We start from the raw sequence: 15718 nt of genomic DNA on the forward strand, positions 1-15718 counted from the left end.
GTTCAGGTTGCGAGCTCACTCAACTAGAAGTGTTGCATCCTCCTGGGCGCTGGCTCGTGGCACCTCGCTGACAGATATTTGTATAGCTGCGGGCTGGGCGACCCCTAACACGTTCGCTAGGTTCTATAGCCTTCGTGTAGAACCAGTATCCTCCTTTTTATTCTCACCTGAAACGAGTAGTGGCACCGAGAGGCCCCGGTTAGTGTCGGCTTGCTAAAACTGCTCCAGAGTGTCCGTACTGTAGACCCTGTTGAAATCCTCCATCACCCTAGGCAGCTGGACGTGGCGGAACGTCCGGCGCCAGGCCTTCATGATGAATTTGTGAGAACCATGGAAGGCTGGGTTCCTGAAGGAGGGAACGGAGACACCACGTCCCGTCGCCATGGTTGCTGTACCACCGCTGAGCCGCCGGGTCTCCAAAAACCTGGTATGCATTGCACCTGCTGCCTTATTATACTCACGCTGTGATCAGCGGCAGCTGGATGCAATAATTGCATGCCAATGTGCATTGGCTCGTTTAGTTTACACTCGAAGTAGATTGGTCTATCGAAGCGATATCCCATTTTCGTCGGTCATTGACGTGGCGTCTCCGTTCCCTCCTTCAGGGAACGAGGGTTACCATACGTAACCGAGACGATTCTCTCTGTAAATTTGTTTTTCTCCTGTAGTAAATACTGCAGTTAGTTGGAACACTGTTTTAAATCAAGCTACAATGAAAAATTAGATTACACATTTAGGAGTATATAACAGTATTTTCTTTCTGTTTTTTATTGTGTGTGTGTGTAGTTCACTGCATGATGTAACTTGTGTTGATCACTCTCTCAAACAGTGAAAATGGTTCTTTAGGATATATTTAAACTTTCTTACTGTGCTGCAGCTTCCAGAACCTCCTGGCAAGATGGTGAAGATGTAGACAGAAAGGTGATTTATATAAACATCTATGTGTGTGTTTGTCCATTCTGGTATACAGTATCAAGTTGCTTTGGTAATTTAATCCAACCTACCCTTGTGAAAAATAACTTTTTTGTTTGTTTGTTTTGTTTTTACTTATTATGGAAACAATAAACTTTAAATTAATATACAGTACTTAAGTGCAAACTGAATGTAATGTTTTTAGACACTTAATTGCAATTATATGAAAATGTATTACAGATTTAATTGATATTAATTCATTATTAGTCTGACTTAGTCTTTATATGTAATTTCATAATTGTTTTCTTTAAAATATGGTTTAAGTGTACTACTGAATGCACTGACAACCTTTTATGGTAGACTAACATATAAAATAATTTATATTAAATCTTATATGTCATGCATTTAAATTTGTAATTACACATTTGCAATTATGAAGTTGCAGTTGAGTTCATTTAAAATATATAAACTTTAAGTGTAATTTCAAATAACACATTACAGTTAAAATGATAATCAAGTACTTTACATGTGCTTTAGTGTGTTAGTCAACATTAAAATAATTGTACTTCAAAGCATAATAGAAAATGATTACAACATGATTTAAAATGTACTTTAAAGTAAAACTTATAATTTGATTTTATCACAAGTATGCTTTTTACAAGTCTACCTAAGTGCATTAAGAAATAGTCATGAAAGTGTACTCTCAGTAAGTACACTTAAGTGTCTGCAAATACAGTTTTTAAAAATATACTTTTAAAGTACAGTGCAAGTGCATATTCAATACATTTAAGCACGCTTCGTAATGTAATCAAACCTATATATGTTTTCCATCTTTGCATTAAATACTATATTTGATTGTATTTCTTGCTGTTTTTGTTTGTCAATAGACCAGAATAAGTTGGATGAACCTGAAGAGTGAGTTGGATGGACAGTCTCCAGATCTGGACCCCAGGACCTCCACCCACAGCTTACCCACCGATATGTCTCAACCCAGTGAGTAGACTTCCTTAAAGTCACGTCGGTTCACTCAGTGGCCATCATGCTAACATTTCAGAGCAGCTATTTTCTTTGTAGGAAACAATGAAATCTGACAACAACTGTATCATAGTTACTGTTAAAACTTGTGATTAAAAACTGGTTAAAGTTCATTTGCATGCCCTTTTCAGAGTAAATGAAAAAAATATTTTAAAAGGCGGGGCTTTCTTTCCTACAGCTGCCATATTGATATTGAGTGGTACATTTTCTTCTGTTAATTTTTCTATGAATTTTTCATATCCTCCTTTATAACGGTCTCTTCCTGTCCTCCCCTTGACCATGATGCTAGAGTAACATGCCATAAATCTTTCTAAATTCTCTGTTTTACAGACTTCCCATACAATAAGTCTGCTTCGCTGCCAGGATATGGGCGGAACGGAATATACAAGGTAAACCCTATAAGACCTGATATCTGCACACAAACACAGCACCCCATAAACCTTTTAGCACACCATCTGTGTGTGATTTCTGGGAATATATGTGAGCTGTGGTCACAAATGTTGTCATTCGCTCTCTCAGCAGTGAAGAATGTTGTTTGATCCTAGTTGGATTTGTCAAACCCAGCTGCTGGGACACAGAGGGCTGTTGTAATCGCGCACATCAGGAAACACAGTCACAGATCAGTTAGTGTAGAGATTTAGCTGAGGAAGCCATAATGCTCAGAGGGTGTGTCTGTGCTTGCGTGCAGTTAGAAGTGTGTCTTATTCCCACCCTCTGGCTGTTTTCTATGTTCGGCTTTGATCTTGAAATCTGGCTCCATTAATGGACTATCCTCTGTAATGACGATTAACTCTTTATTAAAAATCTGATTCAGATCTTTTATCTCGCATTGCCAGTGTTTTCTTTGTTTGAGAACGGAAAGCTTCTCCTGTACACTAGGTGGCAGTATTTTGCAACGGTTCTTTGTATCTGGACAATAAACTACCTGAAAACAGAAATATTACCAATTCTTTATATGAAATCTGCTCTGACTTAGTGTCATGTTTCGCCTTTACTTTCCACAAAGGTATGTGAAATGGAGAGCTGGTCATAGATGAATATTTATAACCAAATCCACCGGCAAGCTCCAGCCGCAAGGATTCAAGCCTCTGTCTGTGTTAGACTTTAACCTTTAACCTCAGGAAATGAAAGAAAAACTTTCACAGTTACAGCAGCCGCTCTGTTCAAACATGAAATTTTTACTCTCATTTGATAGTAGCAACAATAAATAATGAAGGCATGGTGAAACTTCTCCACCAAGATTTTAATGTGACTTTCTTAAAACTAGATGCTGAAATCAGTTCCTTTGGGACATGAATGTGCCTGTAGTTGAAAAAACAACCATCTACTGTTTTGATATTGCCATGCACTCTACTTGTGTGCTAAAAATGTGCTCTGTATATAATTGTAAATATACCATGTCTTGTCATGCATTGCTTCTTACCAGGCGGCCGATCTTGGCGAAGATGATGGCGATCATGACTCATCCTGGAGTGGAATGAGAGGTGAGTGAGTATTTAACTTACATAGACAAAACAGACAAATTGCTTTTTTTTTACCATACAAAGATTATTGGTTGTAATTTGTCTTTCTCTTTCTTTTTTTAACCTCTTTCCTGTTTTCCAATGCTTCTCAGAGTACAAGGTGAGTTTTAGTGTGTATCCTATTTTGTAGAACAGCAATTGTCAACTTTTGGGTGGTGAGCCCAAAATAGGTGGCTGGACTGTTCTGATCAGGGTAAACAAAAATGCAAAGGAAAACAACAAACTGCAACTATTCTAAAACAACAACAACAACAACAACAAAAATGAATATGACCCAGAAAGCATTAAAGGGATTGTTCAGCCAAAAAGGAAAATTCTGTCATTAATTACTCACCCTCATGTCGTTTCAAACCCGTAAGACCTTTGTTCATCTTCAGAACACAAATTACGGTATTTTTGATGAAATCCAAGAGCTTTCTGACCCTGCATAGACAGCAGCTGACATGTTTAAGGCCCAGAAACGTATTAAGGACATCGTTAAAATAGTCTTGTGTTCAAAAAATTGTTACAAAAATAACTTTATTCAACAGTTTCTTTACTTTCGTGCCCGTCTTCAACACACTTTCACAAGAGTACAAAAAGTATTCTCGTAGCTTTATAAAATTAAACACTGAAACACTGATGTTACATGGACTGTTTTAACAATGTCTTTCTACAAACCCGATTCCAAAAAAGTTGGGACACTGTACAAATTGTGAATAAAAACAGAATGCAATGATGTGGAAGTTTCAAATTTCAATATTTTATTCAGAATACAACATAGATGACATATCAAATGTCTAAACTGAGAAAATGTATCATTTTAAGGGAAAAATAAGTTAATTTTAAATTTCATGGCATCAACACATCTCAAAAAAGTTGGGACAAGGCCATGTTTACCACTGTGTGGCATCCCCTCTTCTTTTTATAACAGTCTGCAAACGTCTGGGGACTGAGGAGACAAGTTTGCTCAAGTTTAGGAATAGGAATTTTGTCCCATTCTTGTCTAATACAGGCTTCTAGTTGCTCAACTGTCTTAGGTCTTCTTTGTCGCATCTTCCTCTTTATGATGCGCCAGATGTTTTCTCTGGGTGAAAGATCTGGACTGCAGGCTGGCCATTTCAGTACCCGGATCCTTCTTCTACACAGCCATGATGTTGTAATTGATGCAGTATGTGGTCTGGCATTGTCATGTTGGAAAATGCAAGGTCTTCCCTGAAAGAGACGATGTCTGGATGGGAGCATAGTTATAGGAGTCTTGATGTTGTTCTAGAACTTTGATATACCTTTCAGCATTGATGGTGCCTTTCCAGATGTGTAAGCTGCCCATGCCACACACACTCATGCAACCCCATACCATCAGAGATGCAGGCTTCTGAACTGAGCGCTGATAACAACTTGGGTTGTCCTGGTCCTCTTTAGTCCGGATGACATGGCGTCCCAGTTTTCAAAAAAGAAATTCAAATTTTGATTCGTCTGACCACAGAACAGTTTTCCACTTTGCCACAGTCCATTTTAAATGAGCCTTGGCCCAGAGAAAACGCCTGCGCTTCTGGATCATGTTTAGATATGGCTTCTTTTTTGACCTATAGAGTTTTTAGCCAGCAACGGCGAATGGCACGGTGGATTGTGTTCACCGACAATGTTTTCTGGAAGTATTCCTGGTGCCATGTTGTGATTTCAATTACAGTAGCATTCCTGTATGTGATGCAGTGCAGTATAAGGGCCCGAAGATCAAGGGCATCCAGTATGGTTTTCCGGCCTTGACCCTTACGGACAGAGATTGTTCCAGATTCTTTGAATCTTTGGATGATTTTATGCACTGTAGATGATGATAACTTCAAACTCTTTGCAATTTTTCTCTGAGAAATGGCTTTTAAATTATTCCATTCCTTTTTTACTCACAATTTGTACAGTGTCCCAACTTTTTTGGAATTGGGTTTGTACATTTCTGTGCCTTGAACGTGTCAGTTGCATTGCTGTTTATGCAGGGTCAGAAAGCTCTTGGATTTCATAAAAAATATCTTATTTGTGTTCCAAAGATCAAGTTTGAAATAACATGGGGGTGAGTAATTAAATGATAGAATAACAAATTTTGGGTGAACTATCCCTTTAAATACAGGTTCACTTGCAGTGGTGGATTTTGTGTGGTTAATAATTGGTTGCAAGATGCTTTCTATGGTTTCAGTAGACATTTAGAGACAAAATTGTTAATTTTCCATTCAGCCTATTTATGCACCATTTTAATAATGCTGAATATTGTTGGGTCCATGTAGTTAAATAACAAATTTGAATGCGTGAATGCATTTTTATGCAATTAATAATTATAATAGCTCCTGTAAAACTGGGATGCATGATCCTTTTCTTTTAATATGCTGATTTGGTGCTCAAGAGTTCAAAAGAACAGCATTGGTAACAAATGTCTTAACGCTATAAAATGTCTTATGAGTGCATTTTTGTAATTGTGTGTATTTCACATGCATTTATGTTGCAGGTCTATCCCTATGACATGCTAGCTGTGACCCACAGAGTCCGAGCAAAACTACCACGGGATGTGGACCGCACCAGACTGGAGGTAATATGTGTATTCCTCCTTATGCGGCCTGTTTCCTGAATCATACTCTTTTATATGCTGTACATGATTTTACTCGGTGGTTTTGTTTAGTGAAAATACTGTATATTTTTGGAGCATCCCAAGTTATGATGATTGAGTCATACTCTATAATGATTGACTTTTAAGTACACTTGTGTCATCTTTTTAATATGGAGCATGGGTTGACTTATTTCTGTTTAATTATTATTTTGTCAGCATTAGTCTTGATCAAAGTACGCGAGAAGGCAGCCAGGCGAAGAGTTGTGTATGTTTGTGTGTGAGTGTTTATGAGGTTATGGCTTTGATGGACTACAGTCCACTTGCCCACGGCCAACACATAATATATCCTCAGTGTTCCTGGACATTGTGTCAGTGTTATTAGTGGGTTTAAATGGAAAAGGGAAGAGAAATGTCTGGCTCCTTTTAACTTCAGCATGAGTTACGAGAGATGTTGATTTACTGATCCCACTCCCTGTAACTGTTAGTTTGGAATCACTGTGGTTAAAATTGCAATATCTGAAAATGTGTGTGTGTGTGTTTGTCGTCATATGACTGTTGTCCTGATGTAAAAGGCCCTTGTCACATCTGTTTGAATTGAGCATGATTTGAGTCAGTGTCCCAGCGGGAGACACTTGCAACACCCAAGACTTTCCAAAGACAGTGATTTCAGCAGCTTTTTGCAGAAGTTCAGGATACCCACACATCTGCAAGTGTTACAGTACCACATACGACAGGGCCTGAAAAAATAAAGATTTATACAGATCCATTCTGGAATGGTTTAAACCAAAACTGAGATCATAGGCTTGAAATCCTGGCAACTTTCACAGCTCCCCAGTGGTGCTCGTAATCCTGATTGTGCTAAAGGCAATGAATGTCCTCAACCATTGCAAAGCTTTAGGTGACACATGCATATAGATGGTTGTAATTATTGTCAATATTGTATTATTTTTTTCACTGTGTCTTTAATCTGTAATGACGTTTGCGCCATGCAGATATTGTCAGCAGAATAAACAGTGCTTAGAATCCTGGCAGAAGTCCTTTGGGTTTGTTCTGATTAAGCTTTGATTAGCTGTTTGACAGTGTTATTTTAGGCCTTTATAGATGGATGACTATATCATGGAGCTATTCTGCATGCTTTAAAGTGATAGTTCACCCCAAAAAATGAAAATTCTGCATTGGTTCAAATTCATTTATCTTTTACACCCATGTTAGAACACAATTTTTTTTTTTTCAACTGAACTCCCTCTTAAATTTGCCAGATATCAAAATTGATTTGTAAAGATTTAGAATTCAATTAATTACATTTATTGCAATTCTTATCATTTCAGAGGCACCTGTCACCTGAGGACTTCTACAACGTATTTGGGATGACCATTGAACAGTTTGACCGTTTGGCTTTGTGGAAGAAAAATGACCTTAAGAAGAAAGCCCGCTTGTTTTAAATCCCGCCGAATTGCTTGAAGGAAAGCAAAGATAAAGAGAAAACCTCTTCTCATCCATCCTGTGTGCATGGAGGATGAGTGTGAGAGAAATATATATGCACCTCCATTCTGCTGCATAGCTACTGTCATCCCATCTCACGCTGAGGAAGAGGGAGCGCTTTCACAACGCTGTTTGCCACCTAGCTTTGTTCGTGAACGCCGCACCACATGGTCTGAATGTTACTCTGATGACAGAGAGTCAGAACTAAATTCTCTCTAAATCTTGTTTCTCTCTTTGTTTGTCTTTGATCTTGCTCCCTCGTCTGTCTTTGTGATTACTGCATTGTATTCTCTCTCTGTGGAAAAAGCACTCATTATTGATATAAGCCACTTTCTTTACATTTTATACCATTGAGAAACATGGCCAACAAGCTCTACTTGTACGTTTTTTTGCTATGTAATAATATCCATCTTCTCCTCACCCCTTGTCTTTATTTTTGACTGCAATGAATGTTGTCCAACGTTTTGGTATTGTCCTTGTCTACTCATATTGTGTCTTTCTCTCGTCTCTTTCTGCCTGTTCCTCGTCTTACCTCCTAGACATGATACTCAGCCACTGCTTGGACTGTAATATCTATGATGTAATATCAGCTTTATGGAAGCTCATTCATCCATGGCTTTAGCATGACCAGGCCAAAGACTCAATCAGAGCGAGAAGTCAACAAAGCAACTTACACGTGACCTAACCAGACGCGACGCAATAAAACAATGAGAAAAAGCCTCCTAATAACAAGCCTCGATCGTGAGAAGCAAAGAGCAACAGGACACAACATGACATCATGCTGGGTAGCCCCGCCCACTGTGAAATCTCATTGGTTCCTCAGAACTGTACAACTCATTGGGTGTGATTTTGTTTTCGAACTTGTCGTATTGCGCCTGGTTAGGACATGGTGTTAGTTGGTATGTTTAATAATCTTTACTGTTGCTCAATGACTGTGAGTGCAAACAGCTGGAACAATGCATAGCTTTTGCGTTATATTATGTATTTGTTTGCTTTTTCAGGTCAGTGTGCAATTCATCAGATGTCATAATCATGAGATCACAGTTATTCAATAAGACATTTAGAGTTGTTCTAAACTGGTATCTCGGTATCACATACTCTCTCTATATATATTGTGCACATAAACTTTATCAGCCAGACATTCTCATTGTTTTAATCCACACAAATGAAAGTGCTCAAGGCAGAGTAAACCCTTATTTTTGTATGCAATTTTTTTTTTCATACAGATGTTTGCCAGATACTTTATTTTCCATTTGCAAATAATTGCAACATTGACTTTAGCATGGGGCCATGCCAAAGTTAACAGATTCTGTAGCAATTAGCAAAACTTATACAACACGACAATTAATAAAGCATGCAGTTCAGTGGCGCTTCATTTAAAACCCAAATAAGATTGTTTTTGTTCTGCTTTTTTAGATTGTTAATAAATGTGTGCAGTATATTGATATAAATGTCTGTTACACTTGTCATGTCACCTTGTAGGCATGCACTGCATTTACTAGAAGCATCATGTAATGACTTCCTAATGGACTTTTAAGATTAATCATGACATGTTTGATTTGAGATCTTAAAGTTATTGAGAGATTGTTTTGTTTCTTCAGACACATTCTTAAGTCGTACCATATCTGTTCTAGGTTCTTTCACTTATACCAGTGACACAGAATTGCAAAAAAAGAAAAAAGAAAGGTATTTTGTCGTTTTAATTATATGAATGCATTACATAAAGATGTCAGAAATCTGGAACTGTTAGAAACACCGCCACATTCAGTAAACTAAGTTCTGAGTAATGATAACCATGTGTAACATGTGCCTATATCTTGTACAATATCAAGGCGTCTTTGGATTTTTTTAAACTGCTCAGCAGGGAACTCAGATTGTTTTACTTTGTTGATTGGGAAAGTATGGCCTTTCTAACTGTACGTGTGTGCTTATTTCATTCTTCAGGGTCATAATGTGACATTTTTCATGCAGTAAATTTCAGCCTTCATCGGTCATGCCAAAATCTGTTGTTTTGGGGAAAATACAGTACAGTAAAGCTTGTCTGAAACACTTGAATGTGTTTTAGTCCGAATGCGTAGGTGGGAGCCTTCCCAGAAGAACCATGTTGAGCTGCGGAGGACGAATGTGTTATTCTTATTTGAACAGCTGTAGAAACATGCTCGCGTGTGGGTGTGAGTGCTGTTAGCCTCCAGCTCAGCAGTCCAATAGTTCAGACTAGGTGAGTTCAGATCAGTGTGTGTTCGATCATCTTTATTCTTCAGCATTGCACTGTTGTAACCTTTCAAAAACAGACCCAAGTGGAGACTAAACAGGGAGGTCATACCTGCATCTGCATTTCTGTGTTTTCTAATAATATGGTTTGCTTTTGGGAATCATTTCAAAATTTGTTTTTCTTTGTGTGTGTGTGTGTGTTATGTTTGTTTGTATGGATGAAGGTGTATGTATGTGTGTGAAAAGAAATATGTCTGAACAGTTTTGAGAGCTGCTTTCCTACTTTTGCTACTATTACATATGAAGCGTGTTTGTGTTTGTGTCTGGGTCCGACTGCATTCACACAAATGTATTATTTTGTACCTAGAAAGTTTGAGACATTCTTATGAAGTTGTCTTTGTGTTATGATGAGGTAAACGCAACAATTTGGGTTTTCCATGGGTGTGTGTGGTTTTGTGCTAGTATGCAAACTAACTACTGCGTATAACTGTGATTGTAATGTTGTTCTGACTGTGCAAAGTAATGAGTTTGGGAAATGTAAATGCACCCATTTCATTCACAGTGTCTTTGAGTTGCTTTGCAAAAAATATTGATATTCATCTCAATAAATACAGCTACTTCAACTCATGTGTTTTCTTGTAAAGAAAAAAGTTGCTGAATCAGACAGACTGACAGATAGATAGATAGATAGATAGATAGATAGATAGATAGATAGATAGATACATACATAAATAGATAGATAGACAGATAGATAGATGTGCCTCCTGTACGTTTATCATATAAACAAAGTAGATAGACGTTGAAACTTAATATCTTCTATAATAATAGAAGTGCCCCCTATATGTTTGTCATTAAACAAATTAAACAGACGTTGAAACTTTATATCTTCCAACGCCCCTTGATCTACCCAGTTTTTTAATGTGATAGATAGATAGATAGATAGACAGACAGACAGACAGATAGACAGACAGATAGATAGATAGATAGATAGATAGATAGATAGATAGATAGATAGATAGATAGATAGATAGATAGATAGATAGATAGATAGATAGATAGATAGATGTACCTCCTGTATGTTTATCATATAAACAATAGATAGATAGATAGATAGATAGATAGATAGGTGGTTAGGTGGATGTGTATGGCACTTCTCATATTTATTTTAATTTTGTTCTAATCAAAACGTTAAATATATTAGGGGTGTGCGATATTGCCAAAAATATACCACAATATTTTCTGGGATTTTATCGATAATTAGATTATATTTTGCTCAATGCATTATACTGATATTTTATGGACTACCATGGACAGCTGACTTCTAAAGTTTTTGATATTCTTCATATTCACAGCATTGATAGAAAGTAATCTTTTCCAATAAGTTTAAAATTGATTTTTACATTTTATTGGCATTTTTACATTTCTAAAGCCATTTCTAAAGTGTGCACCATCTTTTCAGTCAAATTCTTAAATTGAATTAGTCAGTTAGAATAATAATGCAGAGAAAACACAGAAGCTGGGGCATTTACAGTAGATGCATTTACACTGATTAATGCAGGAGATGAATGCATTTAACCAGCAGTTACAAATGCATTAATACTTAAAAAAAATGTTTTGATATTTTAAACATAAAACTTTGAATACTCATATTTGAAATGGTTTATTTTTTTATTTTTTTTTAAATGAAAATATACTTTAAAAGTGAAATTAAAACTGTCAGTAGGTGGCAGCAAGTAACTGTTAATAAATGAGTCCTTGCGATTGAACCAAATAATTTAAACCAGCGGTTCTCAACCCGCGGCCCGTCACGAATTCAAATGCGGCCCACCATGCTGAACACAATTTAAAAAAATTACTTTCAGTTTTACAATTCATTTTAGTTTTTACATTCATTTAAAAATGTAGCTACTAAAGAAATATAAGCTATAGCCTAATGTTTATATGTAAAATTCTTTTGTTTTTCATATATTATTTTCAGACATGAGCAGACCTACTCACATAACGTTCCGCATTTTATGAACACATACAAGCGCGCACTTTGGCAGAATTCAATTCAAATAGTCATCAACAGCCATTAGTTCGGTAAAATTGAGCATCAGAATTGACAAATTTGTTTTTAAGGGAGTAAAAAGAAGTGTGGAAATGTCAGTGAATAGTCACAAACAAGAATAGTCACAGTATCAGCAGTGAAGGAGAGTGCTGGATTTTCGGTTTGCGCCGTAACTCACTTGAAGAAGTTCAGGCAAATAGAACCACCCATACTACGCAGCAATCAAATCCTTAATTGCAGAAATGTGGCAAAACATCTCTGGAGAGAACCTCATATTATTAAATTCGAAAGTGCTTTCCATATTTGGATCAACATAGGCTAAATTCGGGAACGCACATTTTCTGCAATGTCGCGCGTCAAGTCATGCTCCCGTGCGCGTCTTTCAGACTGCAACTTACAATCGCAACTTCATTGTGCTGTTATTCCTTTCGAGCCGAATTTCACAAAATTGGTCAGCTCCCGACAGCATCAGGTGTTTTATTTATGGGGAGTAGAATTATTAATTTATTTCAATGAATGTAATCGATTAATTATCATAATATTTAGGCTATAATATTATAAATCAGGTTGGTTTGTATTGGTGACGTAATATGTAAATGATATGCGTGCGGCCCGCGAGACTTGCACTTGGACTATAGTACGGCCCGTTGGAAAAAAAGGTTGAGAACCACTGATTTAAATTGAGGAAAGTTTTGAGAACCAAACACTGTCATGTTGCTCAGAGATGCAAATGGAGATTATATTTGTTGGCAAAATAGAGCAAAAACAGTCAATATTGTGTCTAAAATGTAAGTATCTTAATATTAAATTCTTGTTTATTGAACTGTTTTATAAAATCAATAGCACATTTGTAACCATGCTGCTTTTTAGAAAAAACGTCTGTCTTCGCGTGATACTGATAAACTATATGCGCATATATACACACACTTCTGGCCCAATATCTTGAATTTTTTGTTTATTATAAATGCATTTTAATAAACTGAATCATGCAGTAATAGAATGTGCACTGGTGGTCTAACCTACTAGACTTCCTATTGCCTAACTTACATCATAGCTCTCATGAGCCATGGATGTTAGCGAGACAAATTAACTATAATTGCCTTCGATATTTGTCTTTTGGATCATTAGCTGTAAATTTGAGGCACAGTTACCTTAGTCTTTTGTTCATCATCACTCACCTCCACACCAAGACAAACACAACTGGAAAGGGAGGGAGGGGTTTACTTTTGTGGCTCTTTGCTCTGTGATGTGCTTGTGCCAATCAATGTGTGCTACACTGCTGTGCTGCAGAGGGAGAGGGAGGGAGAAAGGCATCGGAACATTTCCTAACTCGACCTGATATTTAGATTTTTTTTATTAGTTTGACAGGGAAAGCTGTGCGCAAACAGAAACACACACACACAAGCACATATATACATATATTCATTTATTAAAAAAAAAAATCACTCCCCAGAAAAAGGACACTTTCTCTCGAGGAAGAAAAAGGGCAGGTGCTCAAGCCCCCTTTGATGTCTGTGTGCACGTGCCTGGATGTGCCTCCTGTATGTTTATCATATTACTATCTTCTCGATCTAGCCTACCCAGTTTGTAAACGTGACCGCCTCCCAGTTCTACTATTGGTTGGATTTTTAGTAGCGCGCTGCCGGATTGGCTCACACGGTTGTCGATCTCGGACTGATTTGACAGCGTGAGTACGTGAGCGGTCCCCGAGGAGCAGACATGAATCTGAAGAAGCTCACAGAGGCCAGAGAGGAAGAACAGAGGTGCACGCGGATACTGGGCAGGTCCATCACCTTGCGGTAAAGTTATGACGGGAAATAACCGAGAAGGTAAGATGTCACTGTTAAAATTATTTGACAGTTGTCTGTCTCTGTTTATGCATTGTGAAAGCAACTTGGCCATCCATGAAATATTTCCTAATTTGTCGGTTTCAACACACTGAGGTTTCTTAAGGACAAACGCTTCTTAGAAAACATGTGAGTGGGACAGGCTTGCTTTCTATTGTTTATTTCTTTACAAATGCTAATAATAACATAAAAGAGCTCAGAACTTGTCATCCTTCATTAATATTAGCTATTTTTTGGAGCTGCCATCAACCCTTTTCTTCTTTTGGGGCTGAGGCTGAGCACAAAGAAGCACGAGGCATCCTGATCAATGTGGGGGGCTCTTGTTGAATAGCACGAGCCTGCAGGGATCAGCTGGCGTCTGGAGCCCCAGTCTCTGATTATACAGCGGGGGAGGGGCTGAGAGAGGTGTAAAGCTAAATTATGAAGAACAAATCCAATTAATTTGATACAATGCAGTGGGATGACTCTTAAACCACTGGGAAAGGGAAGGTGGGTTATGTTTTTGTTGTTTATAGGACGATGAAGCATAGTTGCCACTGACAACATCATAATTGCATCTTCATGTCTAAGATTTCAGTGTTATGTTTACCCTAGCTGATCCTATTTTTTTTTAGCAGCTTTGTTATTGTTGTTCGCAGGTGTTTTGCAAGTTCAGATGATGTTTATTTGGAGAGGGTGTTTATATAAAGAGTTTGGGACCGTGTGAAAGTGTTTTCATCTCCAGTTTAGTTTTCCTCCAGGAATAACTGACAATGGAGCGGACAAGAACCGTCATCCTGTGTGTTGTAGGCTTTAGTGACTCTGGCTCTGAGATGAGAGAAAACAGAACAAAACGTAAAAAGCCACCAAAGAGGTTGAGGCTCATATCTCATTGTCCAAACTCTCTCAAAACAGTCAACCCAGGTAAAGAAAATAAGAAATAATCGACGGGAACAGGTTGGGTTTGGGCTTGGCTAAACTGAGTTCTTGGAGTCCTTGGCTAGATATATAATCGTTTGGAAAAACAAAGATAAGTGTGTGAACAAAGCTCAGCATCTTTGATCAGTAGCCAATGTAGAGTTTAGAAGGGTGTGACCAAGCGCTTTGAGGGATGTTAGTCAAGGGCCATCTGGTAAAATGGGCGATGGAGACTAACTTGACCTGTTCATCTCCTTTTGGCTGAACTTTCACTACAATTTGTATCATGCAAACAGGAGGTTTAATTCAGGATGTTCTTCCTAATCAGAGCAGAAACAAAATACTTTCTCCGTATTGAATCCCACTCTTTAAAAATACTATTTCCTTCAATTCTCACGCAAATGCTGATGTTACTGGCAGTTTCATATCGATCTGGCAGAGAATGAATACCTTTGTAAACCATGAACCACTCAACGCCAATTTTTCAGAACTAGGTGCATTTGATTCCATTTAAGGAGACAAAGGATTCGAGTTGCACCCTTATCATGGTAGCATAGCATGTGTAAGCTTGTTCATTTACATTTTATTTCAAGAATTTTGTAACCGCACAAAGTAGGTCATCCAAGAGCTAAATGCCAGTATAGCTGAGTGTTGCATGGCCTCAGTAGGTGGGAGTTTGATATTTTCTCTGATAGCTTGATGACTGGTTTGTACATGTGGTCAAAAGTCTGATTGCTGATGCAGTGACATCATTACTAGTGCACATCTGGAGCTGCATTGTTGCAGCATCTGTGCGAGAAGGAGAGAGGCCATTGGTGAAGATGGATGACTGGTCTTGCTTAATTTGCTGGAGAAAAAAGCAGTCATACAGATATTTTGTGGATGTTTGTTATCTTCTAATCACTGCTTTGAATAATGGGAAAATGCAGTGATGATATACAGTATAGTTTTCTCTTTTATAGTAGCCTGACTTGTACAAGTTCCCTTCCAGGCTTTTTTCCCCCTCTCTTGTGGCTCTAGTCTAGGTGTCTGTGCCTTAGGATAGTTTTCACAGACAAGTCTCCAGTGGGTTTATATTAGTCTGCCTCGGGATGCAGTGTGTAGTTTAATTGTGTAAGTGTGTGTGTGTCACATACAGCTGTGAACAGCTGCTGATTCTTTGTCTGTCTTACTCAATACCAAACCACTT

At 37.8% G+C, this 15718-nt stretch overlaps 2 protein-coding genes across 9 annotated transcripts in view; both read left to right on the forward strand.

Moving 5' to 3' along the window:
- The window catches only part of LOC109097700 (actin-binding LIM protein 2-like), a 34220-nt gene extending 24423 nt beyond the window's left edge, over positions 1-9797 (forward strand). For all 8 annotated transcript variants that reach the window (XM_042735434.1, XM_042735435.1, XM_042735438.1 and 5 more), the window contains 7 exons: positions 878-921; positions 1800-1905; positions 2278-2336; positions 3374-3431; positions 3563-3570; positions 5944-6024; positions 7371-9797. In XM_042735434.1, the coding sequence (XP_042591368.1) occupies positions 878-921; positions 1800-1905; positions 2278-2336; positions 3374-3431; positions 3563-3570; positions 5944-6024; positions 7371-7484 (470 nt within the window). In that variant the 3' untranslated portion in view covers positions 7485-9797. The remainder of the gene's footprint in view (positions 1-877; positions 922-1799; positions 1906-2277; positions 2337-3373; positions 3432-3562; positions 3571-5943; positions 6025-7370) is intronic.
- A 3664-nt stretch (positions 9798-13461) lies between these two features.
- The window catches only part of afap1 (actin filament associated protein 1), a 47201-nt gene continuing 44944 nt past the window's right edge, over positions 13462-15718 (forward strand). Inside the window, exon 1 of the mRNA XM_042735443.1 lies at positions 13462-13614. Within this exon, the coding sequence (XP_042591377.1) occupies positions 13593-13614 (22 nt within the window). The 5' untranslated portion in view covers positions 13462-13592. The remainder of the gene's footprint in view (positions 13615-15718) is intronic.

This window comes from Cyprinus carpio, chromosome B12 (genome assembly GCF_018340385.1).
Source record: "Cyprinus carpio isolate SPL01 chromosome B12, ASM1834038v1, whole genome shotgun sequence".
Lineage (NCBI taxonomy): Eukaryota > Metazoa > Chordata > Actinopteri > Cypriniformes > Cyprinidae > Cyprinus > Cyprinus carpio.